Here is a 20,765-nt window from a genome sequence, read left to right on the forward strand (position 1 = left end):
CCCAACAACATAGTGACACTCCAACGGATTCATTTCATCATTATTATTATTATTAAGATTAATATTATTATCACACTGCTCCAGGGTGTTGGTGCCTTCAGGGACAGTGAGTAATTGTAAAATAATCATGTGAATCACTTCTGAATCACATTCACATGCAACATGCGCATACCGCAAAGGTGCAAAAAAAAAAAGTGGTTACACTACTTCCTTGTTTCAATATTTTGTCACACCGCTAAAAATCAAATGCTGGTTTTATCTAACTCATCGATCTTTTGACAAAACTCGATACTATACCCAAACAAATGACCATTAAAAATTTGCTTGATTGCATGCAATTATTTGTCGATTAAACAGGTTACAGACCCAGATAGAGGTTTCTCACAGAACTTCAGTTCAACATAGTTCTTCGGCAAAATCATATCACAAGATTGCACTGACTCAATATTTTTATATCAGAGATGGCTTTGGTCGCAGCACAGAAATTCAAATTTGTGATTGCTGAATCATGACAATACATGATGTCATTGTATTTAATTTATTTATGACTATTTACATGGCTACAAGAACTAATTAGACAAAAGCATCCGAAGGGAGTCGTTGCCTGAAGGCTCCGTCATGTCGTTGGTCTTGGGGCTCATCCCTCAGCGAGTAGAACGCAGGCCTTTGCTTGTGCTTCCGCCGTTGGCCCGATTGATGCGGCTGGAAGAGGCGACTTATGGAATGCAGACCTTTAGGCAGGTCGAAGATCTCAGCCTCCTCCTGCCTCTCGGGTGTTTTCTGGGATATGGGTTGTCCTAGCATCTCCCTGATGCTCTGCGCGGTATCCCGGGGTAGGTAGTGGTACGCCCTTTTCCCACCGTTGTCCCGGACCGTCACGTCTGCGCCGTACTCACTCACCAGCATGGCCACCACGTAGTACTGCTGGTGCAGGGCGGCTACATGTAAGGGTGTGTAGCCGCCGTGGGTCTTGGTGTTAATGTCCACGTCTGTGCCGGATCTGTCCAGGATCTTCACCAACATGTCGGTGTTTCCACACTTGGCCGCCCAGTGCAGGGCGGTGAACCCCGACATGAAGTCTCGCTTCTCGGCCAGCTGGCCGTCCCTCAGAAGAAGTCCGTAGACTTGACTCCAGTGGCCCGCAGCGCACTTGACCAACCACTCATGCTCCGATGGCTCCAGCGGCACCACCGAGGGGATTCTGGACTCGTCAGACACCTTGGCGGTCTTTGCTTTGCATTGGAAAGGATCCGCTTTGAGGGGCGAGTCCTGGTCCACTTTTGGTTTGGGGACCTCAGGCCTTTTTGTTGGGGGCATCCTCAGGGGCAAAGCGTACGGTTTGGGATTCACCTCTACATTGAGCGTCGGCTTGATTCTCATGTCGTAACATTGGCTCCTCTGCAGGGCTAGTTGAAAAGGAGAGAGATGCTCTGTGTGTTCCCGTTCCTGTTTGGCTCGGCTCTGTGAGTCCCCCGCAATCTCAGGTGGATCCTGTCCCAGCTCACCTGCCTCCAGGCTCGCTTCATCTTCTTCTCCAGCACAACTTGTGGAGTCTTGCGCTTTCTGTTCATTTTCCAGTTCCTGTCCAACACATCTCTTTGTGTTCACAGAACTCTGCTCCACAACACCTGTCTGATGACAGTAGTCCTGTTCCAGTTCAGCATGGGTCCTGAAGTCCACTCCAGTTTTAGCCAAGCTCTCTTCCTCTTTCTGTCCAGCACAATTCTTGGAGTCTTGCTCCTGCTGCTCATCTTGTTTCTGTCCAGCATTTCTTTTTGAGTTCCCAACCGTCTCAGGTTGACTCAGTTCCAGCTGCTCACCTTCCTGCTCTTGTTCAGCGTGGCTCTTCTTCTCCTCCTGCGGTGTCCATGTGCGGTAGACCTTCTTGAGCAGCACGTACGGCAGACCGTCGTCCCCGCGTTTGACGTAGGCGACGCTGTTAACTAGGCTCTTGAAAAGTTCCCTGTTGCGAGCCTTCTCGTCAAGGTCGTCACACTCGAGCGCGCCTTGAAAGGTCGCCAGTAGCTTGGCTTTGCTAACACGGCCGCCCTCGGACAGAAGTACTGACACAACGCGCTCCCGGGTCAACGACATCTTATTTTTTCAGGAAATAAATGAAGGAAAAGACGAAGCTTCCTCTCCAGTGGAGCTGTCAGTGCACCTTGACCGGCTCCTCCTCCTGCCTACCTGCGTCTTTGTCTGACGTAATTTGCATAAGTACATTGTTACAACAAACAGTAACTACTGTACAACTTTTTTCTACCACATTATAAATTTAATTCTTCGAAAGATATAAAAATAAAATATAGAACTAACCTTCTAAACTTGTGTATGAAGTGAAAAGGGGAAAAAAATCTTGCTTCCTAAGGTGTATTAATGTGTAATAAGAGTAATGTAATAAATTACAGGTGTATCCAAGCCAAAGTTTATTCATCAATACAAATAAAAATGATACTTAATGTTGAATTTGAAAATAAATTAAAAATTTGAAAATAGCTTGCCATAAGATGTATTGAAATGACGACTTTCTCTTTTTGGAAAACAAAATACAATTCGAACTAACATTTCTAATTTACAAGACGTTTCCAGACCAAACTGGTAAATGGCCATTTGAAATCAACAAATTGATGCGTAAATACCTAAAACTGACCTTTCAAATCCTGGAGATGAAGTAAATGTAATTAAGGCTGCTTTTTATCTCAACTGACAAAACGAACCTTCCATATATAGTTAAGAAAAAAAATCATGAAAATAAAATAAAAAAACGTTAAAATATCAAATTTGAAATAAATATATATGGATCGTTTCAAACCATAAGACGGACACAAGAAAATTGAAAAAAAAATTTTTATTGATAAAACAAAAAATACCTTTCAACTGTGAATGGCGCAGCGTCGTTTTTTTATTTGCAAAAATAATTTGAATCTACACCAATACAACGCGAGGAAATAGTTACACATGTTTTTTTCCCATCCATCCATTTTCAACACCGCTAAACCTGCTGTACCGTCAAATGAGTTCCAACACGAGAACTGAAAATAAGTTTGCAAAGGATACTATAAGAAACATCAGTTTGAAAACATTACAAAAAAACAATAGTTCAAGAATGCCTATTGTCTATCAAAACATTGTTCAACTGGACTTGTGTTACATTTTTACATTGCTAATACTTTGCAAAACCAACGCATTCTGCCAAAAGTCCTGAGTTGCTCAAATGTCCCCTCAGTGACACAGATTTCTCCAGCTCCTGTCGTGGCTTGCAGCAGGCAGCTTCTTTCACATTCTTTTTGGACGAGGAGTGGGAGGTTGCTGACGTATGACGCCATGTTGGGACGGACCACGGACGATAACGAAAGGATGTTCCCGTCGTGCACTGCTTCGCCAAAGACGAATCAGAAAAAAATATTTGTATATTGTTTCAAATGAAATATTATGCAACGAAAGAAGGCTGATGCAAGATCTGTCTGAGTTCCATTTCGAATGAATTGTTTTTATTGTGAATAAATGACTTGAAGACGAATATGTGACACTCAACGCGGAAGGACAGACAATAAGCCTGTCGAAGCGACGCGACCGTGACGCGTACGTGAGTGCTCTTGTCCCTCTTTTCTCTTGTATTATCAGCAGCAGGCGAGCATTAGCGAGAGACGAGGGCAGCGCTCCTTTCGCCCCCCACTTCTCACTCAGTCCGGCTTAGCAGCACGCCCAAACACCGCACGTTCCGCACTATGGCTGCTACGGACGTGGACGTGTTTTCGGTGAGTGAACCCCACTCCCGTCTGAGGGTGGCATTTTCTCATTTTAATCCCCCTTAAAAAACGGTCGCGATAGAGATTTACGGAGAGTGTTAGCGGGTGTGTGGCTAAGCCTCTCCCCCGCTTTAGGAGCCTCCAATGTGGGCTGTCTGTGGGGGCTCAGCCCACCACACGGTTGGAAGTGGTCTGTGGAAGCAGGTTAATCCAAACAAATGACTCCTCTTTAAAGTTATTTTTTGGTGAAGTTTTGCATGTTAGTGTCGCGCTATACTCAACACCGCGCGTGTGTGTTATTGGCGTGGGTGTTTTTTTTTTTTTTTTAAATAAACGACTGCATTAGAAACAGGACAAATGGGAGCTAGCTTGCAGGTAATGCTCCAAATTTTGCATGTGCCTGCTGCTGAAGCGCATCATAAAGATGCCTCCGCATGTCAACTTCTTGACTAAAAGCTGTCAACATGTATTTCATCCTGGAATGTATTTGAAATATTTCATATAATTGGGGGCTATAAATCAACTGCAGTTTTTGTGGTGCATGGAAGATTCGTGGACTTGATTGAACGCTTACAGCTCTGTGATTATGACTTGTTGATATTCAATAGACAATTGTATAGTGTATTAGAGTTCTTGTAAAAATAACTTGTTGTAATATTTTCACCTCGTGCATCTAACCTTATGACTATATTCCCGTAATATTAAGAATTTATTCTGATATTAAATTCTTGTAGGATTCAAAATACATTCTCATATCCTTAAACTACATTATCATAACATTCTGACTTTGTTCTGATCACATTAGGACAGACTTTTGTGATTTTCATAACATTGCTCAGCCCCCCCCCCCACACACATGATTCTGACTTTATTCTGGTAACATTCTGACATGTTTGCACCTAATGTAATTTTATTCTTATAACGTAACCAAATTATTCTTGTAATACTACTTTGCAACGTTATTTTGTAACATTGGTACTCAAGATTTTTTTCATGTAATGATACTATTTTGTAACATTTGCACTTTTTTGTCAAGTCAATTTTATTTGTATAGCCCTTAATCACAGACAGTCTCAAAGGGCTTTACATAACCACAATCGACATCCCCGATCTTAACCCCCAGGAGGGCAAGGAAAAACTCAAAACCCCATTAGGGGAAAAGTGAGAAACCTTGAGAAGGGACCACAGATGGGGGAATCCCCCTTCCAGGTTGACCAGGCTGCAATTGTGAGTTTATTCACATAGATTGATTAAGATCAATCAAGATTAATTCTCGTAATATTTCAATTTTATTTTCATTTCACAAAATGCTCTATATTAATAAAGTTGTATTGTATTATTGTAACTTTTGACTTAATTGCCTTAACATTGTGTGACAGTATTCTGGTAACACTGCGCTTTTTTCGCAATGTAATAGTATGATGTCATTTATGTAAAATTCTAACTTTTTCCCAATATTGAAATTTTATTCTCATTATGACTTTGTTCTAATAACATTATGAATGCAATAAATTAACATTATGACAAAGTATTTGTGTAATTTTACAACTTTTTCTAATGAGGAACAAAACTGAATTCACATTGTGACTTTTTGAATAGAGTAATATTGCAACTACTCCTCTAAATGAACTTTCCCCCCCAACTTTCTGTAATTTGGAGCAATTTGTATCAATTCTGTGTGCCTATTAAGTCTTGTTACTTCGGGGCTTCTTAAAAGTTTTAATGCATTTTGTGAAGTGGACACTCGGCAGGAGTGCGTTAGAAGGATAAAGGGATTAACAGGAAGCTCTGGGCTACTCCTTGTTTGTGCAACACACGTCTGTAAAAAAAAAAGAAAAAGAAAGCAACGGGATCAAAAGCAGTTTGTGCTGCTGAGCTTCTAGCACACACACAAAGTTGTACTGCTGACTGGGTTTTTGGCATAAAAAAATGGGGCATTGATTATGGGGGAAAAATGCTGAGAATGCAGAGCAGCAGGGCCAGCGCAGCGGTAGCGCCTGCACAGCTGGGGCCTGCCTGACTTCCTGTCTGTTTTTGGGAACTAAGTGAGACCATATTGAACAAACCGACCCCGTTGGTGTAAAGGCCACACGGCTATTGATACGGCTGTGTCACTGGCACACGTCGCGGAGTGAGCGGAGCTTCTGCATATATAGGCCAGGCCAGGCGATCAATGCAGCCAATTACCCTGCAACTGTTGTTTTCTCTCATCGAACCCAGGCCAATGCATCACGGCACACCGCTCGTTTAAAGAAGCCCTCCAGTGATGTTTGAACCCACGTGCGTGTCAAGTTTGCAGAATAATTTGCATCTGTTTTGTCGATGAATAATGATCAAATCAAGCAGTTGTGTTGTCCTCAAAGTAAGTGCAGGTGATGTACGCTGGCACAGTTGAATTAGTGGTTGCTCGCAATTTGAATTCAGCAAAGGTTTACATTAATAGTAACGTTTATTATTTTGACACAAATAAAAAAAATATTGTGTGTAATTGATGCAAACCTTTGTAATTGCCTTTTCTTATTTCAAACATTTGATATAACATTATCTATGATCCTGACACAGTTTAATATCACTTCAAACCCATCTTACAAAAGTAATATTAAATGGATAATAGATGATATAATGAAGTGTGCATGTACTGGACATGCAGCAACGACTGTTTGCAATGTCCGCTAACAACGCTGGCTAAACGTAGCTCCTCCCCATCATACACACCTTGTCCCTCAGTGGAGATGGTTAACTTCAGCGCACTTCCTTGACACCAATCTGTGCGAGGAGTTAAACAGATTAGCCGACTTTACTACTCCACATCGCCGTTCGAAGCTTGAAACCAATCACATTTTTGGCATCTCATCTTCCAGTCGTCCAATTTGCATACACTCACCAAAAAATGTTAACCATCCATCCATCCATCTTCTGTACCGCTACTCCTCACTAGGGTCGCGGGGGGTGCTGGAGCCTATCCCAGATATCTGCGAGCAGGAGGCGGGGGACACCCTGAACTGGTTGCCAGCCAATTGCAGAAATGTTAACCAATGAATAACCATTTTGGTGTATGTCATCGATAAATAATTGTCACGGGGCTGAAGTTATGCGAGATTCACTGATGATTGTTTAAATTTTTACTTTTTTTTTTTGTTAGTTTTTTTGGGGGGGCATGATCTGTCCTGAAAACGTTACATCAACATTTGACTTGTGGTTTGGTCCATGGTGGGTGTTGTACCAGCCACACTCTCTGGTCCCCAAGCATACTGCGCCGCTGTTATATAAGGAAAAGCCCTACAACATCGTCACCATGTAGGGTGCTTACTGACCTCGAAGACCATTGTCACCCCCCCACCCCCCACCCCATCCCGTTAGGCCTGCATGCAATCTGGAATTATCATCATGAACAACTCAAGGCAAGAGACCGTGCAGTCATGCCATGCCACAAGATTCTTGCAACGCTCCTTTGCTTATATGGACTGTACAGCAATGAGAAATTCTCAGACGCATTCACGGACTGAATTATTTAACACATTCGGGTCAGACGGTATGCGCTGAATGCAGGATGTAGTTTGTCATCGTTGATGTATTGCGGTGCTTATGGAGTTACCTTCCCACGAGCACCTCGAGGCGAGGTTGTCAGTCAATGTTGTGCATGAAGAATGGCATCAGCGTTGGCGCCGCTGTGTGAATGAGTCGATATCTATGTATAGAAGAGGTCAGAGGCTCTCAAAATCTGAGACGTAGACCTCAAGTGATTGAGGTTCTTTAAAAAAAAAAATGTTATGCGGTGCTCCACGACAGCGTCACGCATTCCGATTTATTTAGAATGCATTGTTCCTTTTAGAAAAAAACCCCAAAGATGCATAAATCTGTTGTGAGGTACAACTGTGGTTTTAATAAAATGTGTCGAAATACATTTTTAATATTAAAAAAAACAACATGCGTTAACTTAAAACTCTTGCGCAGCGATCCCGCAAAATGGTCTCGTCCTGCTCAGTGTGCTTCTCTCACAAATTGTCTGGTTTGGCGGATAAAATGCATGTCAGACCACGACAATTGCTTTCAAAACAACAGGCCGGGATGACAATTCCGACAAATAGTTGTGCAAATGTTTGATAAAAGGAAAAAAAAGGGAGGCTGCACTGTGGAGTTGAAGACTGTTTTCATGGTGGATTCCTTCACTGGCCTAGATCATTCAAATATTTGATCTGGCATTTGGATATGAATGGTTTTTTTTCTGTTCATTACTGAGGACAAGTGGAAAGCTGCATGCACTTGCATATTTTCACGTTCAATCTTTTCCACATGCTTTTCTGGCTTCTGAACTGTGCAATCTCATCTTCTCCAGTCAATCAATCCTGTCCCTTGTGCTCCAATAAATCACTGGAAAACCAAATTGTAGTGTGTCCACGGTGAAAAAAAAGGCGCCATAATCTGCTTAATTGACAGTTTCATAGATTCACACTATTATTTCTTTTTGTATGCTGCTTCAAATGCATTCTTTAGGTGAGCAGTGAGCGATTCTGCATTTTTCTCACGATTTGTATGTTTTCTTCTGAGTTTCGCGTTAGTGTCAGCAAAGTCTCACGAAGATAAACATGTCTGGTTAAACAATTCCCTCATTTATTTTGTCTTTCCTGTGGGCTGTAGATGAGTGAGGGGGCGGGGCTACCGCGGCGCGTGAGAATTGCGGAACAGGAAGGGAGGACACTTGAGTCATTTAACAGAGAAAAATATTTTCGTGTCATCACTGTCACTCGAAAAACTGTAAGAACTCACAAGTGCAGGTTGATGGCGCTTAACTTTCGCCATCTTCTGGGCGGGGTGGACATTTCTACCGTCATCCTTTACTAACACGACTTGAAAATGTCCACTTGATGATATGTGGCACCGAAAGGTTGCTTGACTAAATCTGCATGATGGAACTTGGATGAGAAGCGAGCCCTCTCATCTGAGGACGTGCATGTGCGTTTGTCATCGAGGTTATCAGGTGGTGTCCTGCCCTCACACGTTTGAATTACGTCCTGAGGGTCTCCAGAACCCCCCCCCGCCCCCACCAATCCGACATCTGTTCTCGACACCTCATGCTGCGGTCCAGTTGGGCCTCATTTTCCACGTGGCTTAGCAGCCACATCAGACTGCTCTGGAGTTAGTCTTGGAAAAAAAATAATTGCTAGTTATATAATAGATGTAAAGGGGGCATTTTTGAACATCTCAACTGATTTTTATGTTTTGGGACCCCACAAACAGGTGTACGGCTACGCAAAAGTTTAATACGCATGCACACACACATGATTCTATGACCAATAAAAGAAATGTATTTAGTGCTGAACACCATTTGGGGGTTGTTAGGGGAAGCCTTGAGAAGGGACCACGGAGGAAGGGAAACCCCCTTCCAGGATAACCAGGCCAGAATGGATGCTGAGTGGGCAACATTTGTCACACAGTATGTTGCTGTAAAATATTCTTCACAACTGCATGAGTTAATTTAAGAGTAAGAATAAGTCTGAAATCAGATTTAAACAGTTCTAGCCACTCTCCTGTGGGGGGGCATTACACAATACTGGAGCCTATGCTTTTGACCTCACCGACTTCTTTTGAGCTTCCGGAGCTACCATGGGACCAGTATGATGAGGATGTAGGTTTTGGGATGGAACATACGGTACCAGCGAGTCAGCAAGTTGGCCATGTAATATTTTACGAGCGGGTAACGAAACTTTTAAATCACTTTTCAAGCCAAGGAGGAGTCAGTGCAAGCTGGAAGTTTGAGATTTCTTTTCACTTTGGGTAATAGTAGTTGTTGCGTAGAGCCAATATTCCACTTTTAAGTTTTCTCAGTTTTAAGACGCAAAAAGTTACAGGGATTTCTTTGTCTAATCTCAATGGGACATTCCTCCACATAATGACAATCACATGGTTGGTTAGTTTTAAAGGCATGTGTAGTTGGGAATCATCGACGTAACAGAGAAAGTTCAGCTTCTTCCTGTCTTTCAGTCATGGCACAATGTGTATCTTACTAGCCCGAATGTAAAAATGCACAGCAACACTTGCAAGTTCGCAACAGCCCCTGCGACGTTCCATGACAAGTTAAAGCAAATCACCCAGGCAACGTCAGAACTTGCTAAATGTGTGTGTGTGCGTGTTTGGTGGAGGGGAGAGTATGACCGCCTGTGGTAACACCCCGGTTCGTCCTTCTGCTTTTGTCACGTTTTGTCATCACGTTTATTCAACTCCAAATGCTGTCTGGATGTTAGTCATGCTACTCTGCATTTACACCCTTGAAATAAATATTTTAGCAACCAGCAACCTTGGCAGCTTACTATCTTTACAAAGTCTGATAAAGGCTTGCAAAAGGTCTGTAGTGACTTTTGGCAAACAGGAGATTTTGCATTTAGTGGTTGTCGGAATGAATGGGGCCAATAAAATAGAGCAAAGAAAACCACACCTAATCAAATGTCGATTTGCCTGGTCAGAAAAAAAACATTAGATGTAGAAACAAGACCAAAGAACCAAACCTATATTAAAGGAAATCTGATATCCTCTCCTTATTGTGTCTCATACTGTTTTTCTTTTTTTTCCGGGACCCACCGCGGCCACTCCCTGCAGCCATTTCCTGTTGTCCTTCGCAACACATTGGCCTGGGAACTGTTGTTTTCTCAGGGATGGATGACCTTTGACCATTCACTCCAGTCAATGCTTCCTCTCATAAACCTTTCGTCTGTTATGTTTCAAAACCAATCACCATGTACCTGAATACACGACTCGGAGTTCAAGGTTTATGATAAATGTGGGGCGGCGTCATGTATGCGAAGGTTGCTGATGCGGTCACGTCTAGCCGAGCTCAGCTCTCAGGCTGACATCAGCCTTCAAGAATGCGGCCGTTTGGTGACTCGGCCAGATTAGCAGCGCTTAGCTTGTAGCCTCTTTCATCTCAAGGTTCTCATCTGCGGCTTCGACACGTTCTCTTTGTGCTCACTTACTGACTGTCTCGATGGTGACGTTCGTGTTCACATCATTAACAGTCTGTGATCCAATATAAGAGCTGTATCAAAAATCTCCAAAAATAGTTTTTCGTCCCTCACATATATATATATTTCTTTGTGTATGTATGTGTGCGTGTGTGTGTGTGTGTGTGTGCTGCAGAACGAAGAGAAGCGCAGCCTCAATCTGGGTGGCCATGTCGGATTCGACAGCCTCCCCGACCAACTGGTCAGCAAATCGGTCACACAGGGTTTTTGCTTTAACATCCTCTGTGTAGGTAAGTAAATACAGTTGTACCGTGACGTGTGTGTTTTAGTTATGTGTCCAAGCTTGCAAATATTTTTGGGGGGTATATTAAATCAATTTTTATCCCTGTGAAATGAATTTAATGCCAGCCACACAAAAAACAAAACAAAAGAAACCAACTCATAAACATTTGGTGCCGTTGTTCAGATAATTTGCTCCTGAGCGTCTCTGCGTGAGTTTGTTTTGGAAAATAAAAGTTGCGTCTTAAACATGTCTTAAACACCAGAGTGACCCCTTCTTCTTCATTATGTATTTTCTCGACTAGTGCAACTTGTACTCTGGAGCGACTTGTCATTCAAAAAAATATGGTATATGTACGATAAAATGTCATATTGTTTATTATAATGCAGTTCCCAATTTTGATGGGGGGGGAAATTATTATAATTATTATAATTATTATTTTTCAAATTCATTCAGTCTAGTCGGTACTAAAAAAAATTACGAAACCCTGACAAAGATGAAACTGACCATGTCATTTTGTCATTGAGGTCTCCTATCTTTTTCAGTCCACCATTTTAAAAAAACTGTTTTGGGTATTTTGCAATGTAATGGAGTAGCTCATTTGCTTTCAGAGAAATGGTGACGCAATCACAAACATTTTACACTGTTAGCATTTTTGTTTCACTATACCAATTAGTATGACTGCCTGACTCTCAGCATTCACCCAATATGCTGCACAGAGGCTCATATTTCTTTCGTCCGTTACAACACCAACAGTGCACTAGGCATTGAGCATTTTGCATAACATTAAACACCAAGTCTGAGTCGTGTTTGTGAAAGTAAAAGCAGCGTTTAAAAGCAGACGTATTGATCTCGTGTGAGCTGTTGAACGCACCACGCACTCCATGTTGCTCCGTCTTACCTTTACGTTACTTCCGATCGTCCTCAGGGGAGACGGGCATCGGCAAGTCGACGCTAATGAACACGCTCTTCAACACCATGTTTGAGAATGAGGAGGCCAGCCACTACCAGAACGGCGTCTACCTGCGTCCTCGGACGTACGACCTCCAGGAGAGCAACGTCCACCTCAAACTCACCATTGTGGACACCGTCGGCTTTGGGGACCAGATCAACAAAGATGACAGGTAAGGGTGTAGTAATAATCAGAGCTTGGGGCGGAACAGTCCGTCCGTCCGGGGATGTTGGAGGGGAAGTGGGTGGTGGAAACAGGGTCGGAGGCCGACAATTTTTATGAATAAGGCCAGAGGTTTGAGGCCGGAACGGTACCGAGATCATGGCCGGAGGGTGGGGGACAGAGTAAAAAAGAGTCAAGAGCCCAACTCTGGGAATAATGAGATACCATTTTCAAAGAAATGAGCTCCAATGTTGGAATGCTCCAAAAGTGGTCTTGAACATATGTTTTTTATGGGGGGAAAAAAAGCCTCAATAGTCCAACAAAACTTATATTTCAATCTTTAAGTAAATATGTATTAGTTTGGAAAATAATTTAAAGGGGAAGTCAACCGCCAGGAATTTGTCCAATGCAGGCCCCACAAGTCAAAGCATGGCATTCTCCTTAATATTTCGTTTGTGGAATATGAGTTAAGGTGTAAAATCCACGGATTTTTGTCCACCTCAGAGGCGGCCATTTTTTCCACTTTTATTGACTAAAAATGACAACACAGTTGCTCAGGGCTCAGCTAACGACCAGTCATGGCTCAGCATCAGAAAACAGGTGAGCCGTGATTGATCATTAGCTGAGCCCCGCACAACTGTAATGTCATTGTCAACCGACAGAAAGTGACACAATGGCCCACCCCGAGATGGCTAAAAAAAACGGTGAATTTTTCTGCTTAACTCATATTCCGCAAACACAATATTCATAAGAATGCTGTGTTCAGACTAGTGAAGGTAGAATTTTTTGGGGATTGACTTCCCCTTTAAGTATTTAAAAAATATTCTATCATTTCCCCTCTAGTAAACTGCATAGTAAGGACGAATCTGGTATCGTACTTGGGCATGAAAGTGATGGATATCGACACGTTTTAATTCGTTCAGCAACTATTTTTCTTGAGTGGTTGCCACGTTAGGTTCATGTTGTTCTGCATTCAGATGTGAAAAGCAGACATCAAATTTGTGCACGTTCCCGCACATTTTTCTTTCCCCATCGGGACTGAAAATAATACAGAGAAAGCGGCGGTGAGGAAGTCTTTACATTGAGTCGAGGAACCAAGTCCTCTGCTAAGAGTTGGAGCCCGACCAACAAGCGGCATTCTCACGCCCTTTGAGAGCAGCCTCCTCAGTAGGCCACGTTAAAGTGGCCCACTAAAGGCCAGACCCCGCAGCGCTTTGCAAATGCACGTTCAAAGGTCAGCGATGGCACATTCCATAAAAGAAGATTGAAGATTCGTTCAGAGGGATATCTGTGAAGATGGTGTTTAGAAGTAATTGAATCAAATACTGCATTTGATAGGGCACATTTTTTTACTGAGAATGTTGATCAAATTCCAAAATGCTCAACGCCAGGCTGTTCCATTGTCCTGAGGCAGATTTTTGGTTCAGCTCTTGTGACTTATGAAAACGAGTAAATAAGCCCAATTGGACTGACTGTGGTCACTGGTGTGACTTCAAGTCCTCCACTGGCCTTGCGAGAGAAGGCTCAGAGGGTGCAACAACTCAACACAAGTCTCTTACAACACTCAGCTATGTAGCCTCTAGCTAAGATCTTGGCAAAGAACCGGCTCACAAAAAAACAACCAAGCTTTTACCCTAGTGACAAGCTTCTTAAATGCTTGCATTCAGCACCAGCACATATTAGCAGACACGTGTTTCTGCTTTTACTGAAAAACATGAAACCTTTTGTTTTTGTCCTGCCGCACAGTTACAAGCCTATCGTGGATTACATCGACACTCAGTTTGAAAACTACCTGCAAGAAGAGCTGAAGATTAAACGCTCGCTCTTCAACTACCACGACACCAGGATCCACATCTGCTTGTACTTCATCGCCCCAACAGGACACTCGCTTAAGTCCCTGGACCTGGTGACAATGAAGAAACTCGACAGCAAGGTAACCTCACCAAACCAGTCTTAGTCACTGTTAGCCCATTGTTAAGCAAGTAATAGTATCAGGAGAGTCAAATCCTGATACGCTTTCACTAAGAACGGTGTAACTTTCATCCCCTTGAGCGCTTTTGCCCAGGTGTTGTTTTCATTCTCGCAGTTTAAAGGAGTTTGAGTCAAACTGCAAGATTCCACCTCCATTTTGTAGGACAGGGGTGGGGAATGTAATATTTGAGCCAACACGACAATTCTAAAAAACATATAAAAGCTCAGAGGATGTTATAAACAGTCCCAAAGTCATTTGTTTGATTTGTGCATCATATTTTTTCATGAATTTAATGTGTCTCTTGGAAGTATATATAAAAGTGGCGCCTTACAGGAAAGATGTTTCCTACCCCTGATATAGGATTTCTTTTATTTGCTTTTTCTGACTGACCCATTTCTGCATAGGAAAAAGTTTATTTTGGCATTTAAGAGCTTCTGTCGCTGGGGAGTTTTGGGAAAGACCTGTTGGTGTCCCTCTTGAAGCCAACATGTTTCTTTTATTACAATGATGAATTTCAATCTGTCTCTTGACCACCACAGCCACAGAGAATGCAGCATGGAAAAATGGAAGGAAGAAAAAAACAAAATGAAAAAAGAAAACATCTGTATAATTCAAGGAACATGTTCATGTTTTTCCACACCATCCGACACTTCACTGCTGGAAACTGATATACAGCACAGAATGGTAACTTAAGCGCGTACATATATAATCTAACGTTGATTTACGTTATTGTAAAGTGGTAGATTTATCCCTTTGTGCCTGGAGATGCAGTGCAAATAAATCAAGATGAAAGCAGATGGTCAGCTTGTGACCAAAACCTGCTGGCGTACTTCAGCTATCAACGCATGGCTGCACTCCCCTGCCAAATGTCTTCTGTTGCTATTTAAAACAATGACTAGTTTCCATAGCCAAACTTTGTCCTTTGTGGGAGAGAAGAAAGAAATGCAGACTACTCAGGCATTTTTTTGTTTATTAGTTCCAGAATTGCCAAACCGCCGAGTGTTGTATTGAGCACAACAAATTAGGTGTTGTGCTATAGTGAAGGTGTGTGTTGATGTTGCTTAACCTTCAGTTACAGATGAATGAAACATGAATTAACAGTGCCTCTGTTGGTTGAATTGATTATTACTTCCATTCTTTGTGCACAAACGCGGGCTAAATGTGTCAAGTGATCCCAAGCTTGCTGTGGATTGTCAAACGTGAGTGTGCCCTTATTGTTTCTGGACAATGTGGTTGTCCACAGAGACCCTCCACTCTTGATTTCAGCATCCCCGTCACACAATTCTCACCACAATGTGAAAGATAAATATTGTTTCATGTGAAAGCGAGTCGCTGTTGAGTGAACTCGGCGGGGCTGTGATACTTGGACCCATTCATCACATTGGTTAAGACATATTTTGACCTATGATTATAAAGAGACATTTTTTTTCTGGCGATCTATCACCACGCGTCATTGTAAGCATTGCTGTTGTTGCGTGAGCCACAATGGAGTTGGAGGTGCCACTGACCACAAGTTTGACGAAAATTCATTCTTGAATGCTGGTCAGCTTCGGATTAGTTCAGATTTGGAAGCTAATTCGGTGAATTTTGTTGTAGATGTGCTTCACCTTTTCTATTTCTTTATTTTGTTTATAAACGATCTTAACACCTGCGATTCGCTGGCAACCAGTTCAGGGTGTACCCCGCCTACTGCCCGAAGACAGCTGGGTGAGGCACCAGCACCCCCCGCGACCCTGGTGAGGAGAAGCGGTATAGATAATGGATGGATGGATAATTTTAACACATGTGAAACAACAAAACAAGAAACAAAAAAAAACCCGCCTTTCATAGCAATGCATATAACAGCTAGCCAGTCGACATCACTGCTTGGACTTCAGTCTGAGCTGTAGTACATGGAAAGTTGCGAAAACCCCCCCAAAAAAAACAAGTTTTGATTTAGAGGTTTCATTGTCGTATGTTTCCCTTGTAGTGATTATGTGCTTGAATGTAGAAGCTAAGCAGACACGGATCTCCTGTCAAGCCAGGAAGTGCTGTCACGAGAAGAACAGGGAACGTGGACCAGAAACAGCTTTTCCCTCGTGGTGTGTACAATTTGCTGTCAACGCAAGACAATGGTGTTTTTTCCCCTCATTAGCGGAGTGTAAAAATTGCACCTCCCTCGCATGCAGGCACACACGCATACACACTCTTCCCTTGCATCATGAGCCGAGTGCGCTGCTTGGAGGCACGAACACAGATCATCTTTTTGTTTTTCAATGGGCCTATTTTTGTTCTTAAATGACGGGGAATCTTTTCGAGGGAAGCGTCTCAGTACACAGATTCCTTCCTCTACTAACCTTTAAGATCGCTCTTTCCCGATGCATTCAACTTTCTTGTGTTTTAGGATGAAATCAGAGACGGTTTACTGGTTTTGGTTGAACCAAGCCCGTTTATTTTTGGTGACTCAGGAAATCTTGACTGTGTGCCTGCCTACCCAGAATCCAGAATCTGTGTTTAAATTTGACAGTAGATACAGTATTTATCCACCAATGCCTTTTTTATAGAAGCCAGGGTAGGATGGCGTCCCGCCTCTGTCACACCTCTCAAATTGGTGTTGCAGTTTTCTCGTAACCTGACCCCACAATGAACAGCAAGGAATTTTCCCCTGTCAACGTTGGGATAATACCAAATATCTTAACTCAGTTTTTCCACTTGAGGACTATTCTACAAACAAAATTATGACTGTAGATGCTTTCTGATATTCCACAAATGTCCTCAAATAATCACCTCTAATGGATGCTAAAATTATGATCCACTTGATTAAATGAACACCACACCTCAAATAGAAATTATGAGGAAAGAAAATAGGTTGATGTTATTTTCTGTGATGACTCATGACATTACACGCACTGCCACTTTCTGAGGCAAGTCTGGAAATATACACTTCTAATTCAACACGCCATTTCCTTTTGGTTGGTTTCATACCGTAAGAGCGTCATGGGTGAAACGTGGGAATTGCTGGGTTAATTTGTCCCCTCCGTTTGATGTCACGCTGTTTTATACAGAAGTGTGACACAAAAACAAGATGGAAAAATGACAAGAATGAGGAACCTTGTTTGGCCAGCTGGGAAGTGTACAAGTGTACTTCCGGTTCGCTTCAAGAAATGTGACCTTCTAGTATCGGTCACAATCTTAAGGTTTTTTTTTTTGTTTTTTTTTTAACCGTCATAGTATAAATAAAGTTTTTCAAGTCCCTTAATGAGTTTGCAGTGCTTATAATGTGACTCACGAGAAGCATTTGTTGTTGTTCCGAGGCGCACTGATGTGCGACTGTGGGAATCTTTGCCGTCCTCCCAGTGGGGAAATTTGAGGAGCATGTGATGTACATCGGAGATGATGCCCTGTTTGTTTTTACAGTCGGGTTTGTTTTGGTGTGTGTGACGAGCTTGTTTACTGCATATCACTGCACATTTGTGACCTAGGGAAGTCAATTTATGTTCTTTGTCATTCACTTCAAGTAAGTTGCCTTTGCAGTGAAGGTCGATGCATGCAAACATCATGTCAGACATGATAATCGTCAGATGTAAGAATGCATGTCAGACGTAACTCATTGCTGTGTGGGATGCTGCACTGCGGCCACCTTGTTGACATTTTTTTGTGCGATGCGGTCTTCGTATGTCTAATCTTCCTTCCTCCCTCTTAGGTCAGCATCATTCCCATCATTGCTAAAGCTGATACGATCTCCAAGAGCGAACTCCACAAATTCAAAATCAAGATTATGAGCGAGCTAGTGAGCAACGGCGTCCAGATATACCAATTCCCAACAGACGACGAAGCCGTCAGCGAGATCAACTCCTCCATGAATGTAAGTGGTTGTGAAAAGTGAGGCAAGCATATTCCCACATTATCATTTATCTGTGAAAATCTCGTATTCCATTGCCCGCCTTTTAAAAGCTTGAACTCTTAAGAGTAAAGAAAACATTTGGAAAAACTCCACCCCCCCTTTGGATAAATAAAGCTGCGTTTGGTTTGACATCTGGCTCATCCTCGCCTACTTTCCCCATCTATTCGCATCGGCTGACATCACTACCATTTTATTCCGCTATATCAAAACCAGGCATCCAGCGGGCATCAACTCGCCACCTAATTTTTGGGGTTGTGGGTTGGGCACATCTACCCGACGAAGCATAGCTTTCTGAAAGTGTGTGTTGAATCAGAACACCAAAATAGGCCCATCAGCGCCCCCTGAGCCACATGTTGAACAAGTTACAGAGCTGCGGTGCAGCTCACATGACCACATGCTTGCACATCTTTCTCATGTGAACTAAATGAGAGATGTCGTCTGTTGTTAAACAGCCTCCATATTGTTTCTTCTTTCTTTTTTTCCCCCCGCCACTGTGTTGCTGCACAAGACACGAGTAGTACATGTGATTGATGGCTTAGGCATGATGTCAGCGACACTGTGACATCTGTTGTGTCTGCAGGCTCATCTGCCCTTTGCCGTGGTGGGAAGCGTGGAAGAAGTTAAAGTTGGGAACAAAACAGTGCGGGCCAGGCAGTACCCCTGGGGTGTCGTGCAAGGTGAGTGTACACAAGCATTGTGTCTGTGGATTTGAGGAGGTTGCGTTTCTGGGTTCGTGAAGGAGTCGGCGGCCCCTTTTACACTGCTTGTAAAAGTCTGCATTTTTTTTTCATTTGGCACAGACAGGAAATGGAGTTGAGTCAGCAAATTGTTGTCCTTGTGAGTAGTACCATATAGGGAATGTCGCAATGCTGTGACAGGGGTTTAAAGTTTCACACTTCTCCCACCCTGACGTGTTGTAAACAACCGTCGTTGTTTGACAACTATTTTATGCATCACAACAGACTGGCAAGGATAATTATCTGTTTGTGGTGGGCTGTGGAAAAGCTTGATTCTGCAAAGGTTTCTGCTATGATGGCGATGTACCTCGAATGTGGAAAATGTCTGAATGCGGCGTATTCCATTACTACTTTATGTGAATGCAGTATTAAAGAATCAGTTTTATTGGTTGTTTCCATTTTCCACTCACAATTAAAAAAAATATACTGATATGATATGTGAGTGAAATGATGGGATTTTGTTTTGCATCATCCATACATCCAATATCTGTACCGCTTCTCCTCACAAGGGTCACGGGGGGTGCTGTAACCTATCCAGCTATCTTCGTACACATCGAACTTGTTGCCAATCGCAGGGCACACAAAGACAAACAACGATCTGCTTTCACACTCACACTCGGGATAATTTAGTGTTTAATCAACCTGCCATGCATGTTTTTGGAATGTGGGAGGAAGCACACCGGGAGGGAGTACCCGGAGAAAACCCACGCAGGCACGAGGGGGAAAACATGCAAACTCCACACAGGCAGGCCGGAATCATACTTTGCATCGGTGCACTGTGAGGCCATCGTGCTAACCAGTCGGCCATCGTGCCGCTCTATGCGCGGATCAAAACTATGAAATCGAAAATTCGCCACAGGACCACAAATTGGCCATTCCTAACTTGGAAATGTTTTATGTCTGTTAATTTTGCATTGTCTTTATGAAAGTGGCTTCACTTGAACACTACATTGGGTTCATGAAGGAGTCTGGAGCCTCTTGATCACAGATGCCGCAAAATCGCAACATTACAGCCATGCGGAAAAGCCAGTATTTACCCGTTTGTGCCTTTTAATTCAGAACCCAGCAAAGACGGGATATTAGTGCAACACGGTGAAACAGCATCCTATACTTTGATAATTAGATCCTTTCAGGTGCAATTGCGGGAGAAGTGTACAATTTCACAACCGTGTCCTGCCATTGTCATTCCCTTATACACGACTGTCCTGCCTCGATTACGGTGCTGATACTTAAGTTTTTGTGTTCCATGTTTCCAGCATTAATCAAGAAAACTTGAAACCCAATATACTACAGCACTAAACTAATAAAGTCAGCATTTTCCTTTTTGCCAGCCTTGACAGAGATGTGCACTTAGTAGCAGTCTTGACTCCTCCCTGCTGCTATCAATTTTGGTTTTCTTGTTGTCATGACTACTCTGACAACTAAATGAAAAATGTGGTAATTATAGAATTATGCAGCGCAAATCATTTCTGCTTGTCAAGAGGCGGTGGTGCAGATCCCAAACCACGGCACACTACGACCACAATAATAAACGTGTTAAATTTGTAGCTCAATGACAGTGTCAGTCAAAACATTATCTTTGTCAAGGTGTTTTTTTATTTTTTTATTTTTATGTCAAAACAGCTCTTGTATTGGATCTCATTGCATTGGGCTGTGTTTCACAGGGTGTCCTAAAAAAAAAGAAAAACTATTTTCATTTATATATCATCTCCGCCCCACCACCAGTATAATTTCTCCTCTTACAGTTTACATGGATAAACTAAAGATACTAACACTAATTTAGCGATCCCCCCCCCCCATTGTTTATTAAATCAATAATGTATAGAAAATATAGCACAACGGGGGCGCTAAATTTTGACGTTCCACTGTACAAGTCCAAAAGCATGGGATGTGCACTCGCAAGGCCAACTAGAGCGCTTCTGGTGTAAACCTTATATATTATTAGCAGAGGACATTATCATCTGAAGGATATTTTTACACAACGCCTGCAGCTGTGACTTTGACTTCATGCTGAGTGACAGGCGCAACACTCATCAGGAGATGAGCAAAGGGGACATTTTGTGCAGATGCCATG

At 42.6% G+C, this 20,765-nt stretch overlaps 2 protein-coding genes across 5 annotated transcripts in view; one reads left to right on the top strand and one right to left on the bottom strand.

Annotated features, from left to right (window-relative positions):
• sowahaa (sosondowah ankyrin repeat domain family member Aa) lies at positions 1-2,174 on the bottom strand. The gene has a single exon (XM_088279864.1). The coding sequence runs from the start codon at positions 2,092-2,094 to the stop codon at positions 574-576; it is 1,521 nt and encodes a 506-aa protein (XP_088135990.1). The 5' UTR covers positions 2,095-2,174; the 3' UTR covers positions 1-573.
• A 1,282-nt stretch (positions 2,175-3,456) lies between these two features.
• Positions 3,457-20,765, top strand: part of septin8a (septin 8a) — a 28,570-nt gene continuing 11,261 nt past the window's right edge. The window contains exons 1-6 of one of the 4 annotated variants that reach the window (XM_088278993.1): positions 3,457-3,758; positions 10,881-10,995; positions 11,914-12,109; positions 13,846-14,032; positions 17,754-17,915; positions 18,535-18,631. In XM_088278993.1, coding sequence (XP_088135119.1) covers positions 3,729-3,758; positions 10,881-10,995; positions 11,914-12,109; positions 13,846-14,032; positions 17,754-17,915; positions 18,535-18,631 — 787 coding nt within the window. In that variant the 5' untranslated portion in view covers positions 3,457-3,728. The remainder of the gene's footprint in view (positions 3,759-10,880; positions 10,996-11,913; positions 12,110-13,845; positions 14,033-17,753; positions 17,916-18,534; positions 18,632-20,765) is intronic. The other 3 variants (XM_088278994.1, XM_088278996.1, XM_088278995.1) reach the window with 3 other exon arrangements.

The sequence above is a fragment of the Idiotropiscis lumnitzeri genome, chromosome 17 (assembly GCF_059441095.1).
Source record: "Idiotropiscis lumnitzeri isolate Australia: NSW breed Sydney's pygmy pipehorse chromosome 17, RoL_Ilum_1.0, whole genome shotgun sequence".
Lineage (NCBI taxonomy): Eukaryota > Metazoa > Chordata > Actinopteri > Syngnathiformes > Syngnathidae > Idiotropiscis > Idiotropiscis lumnitzeri.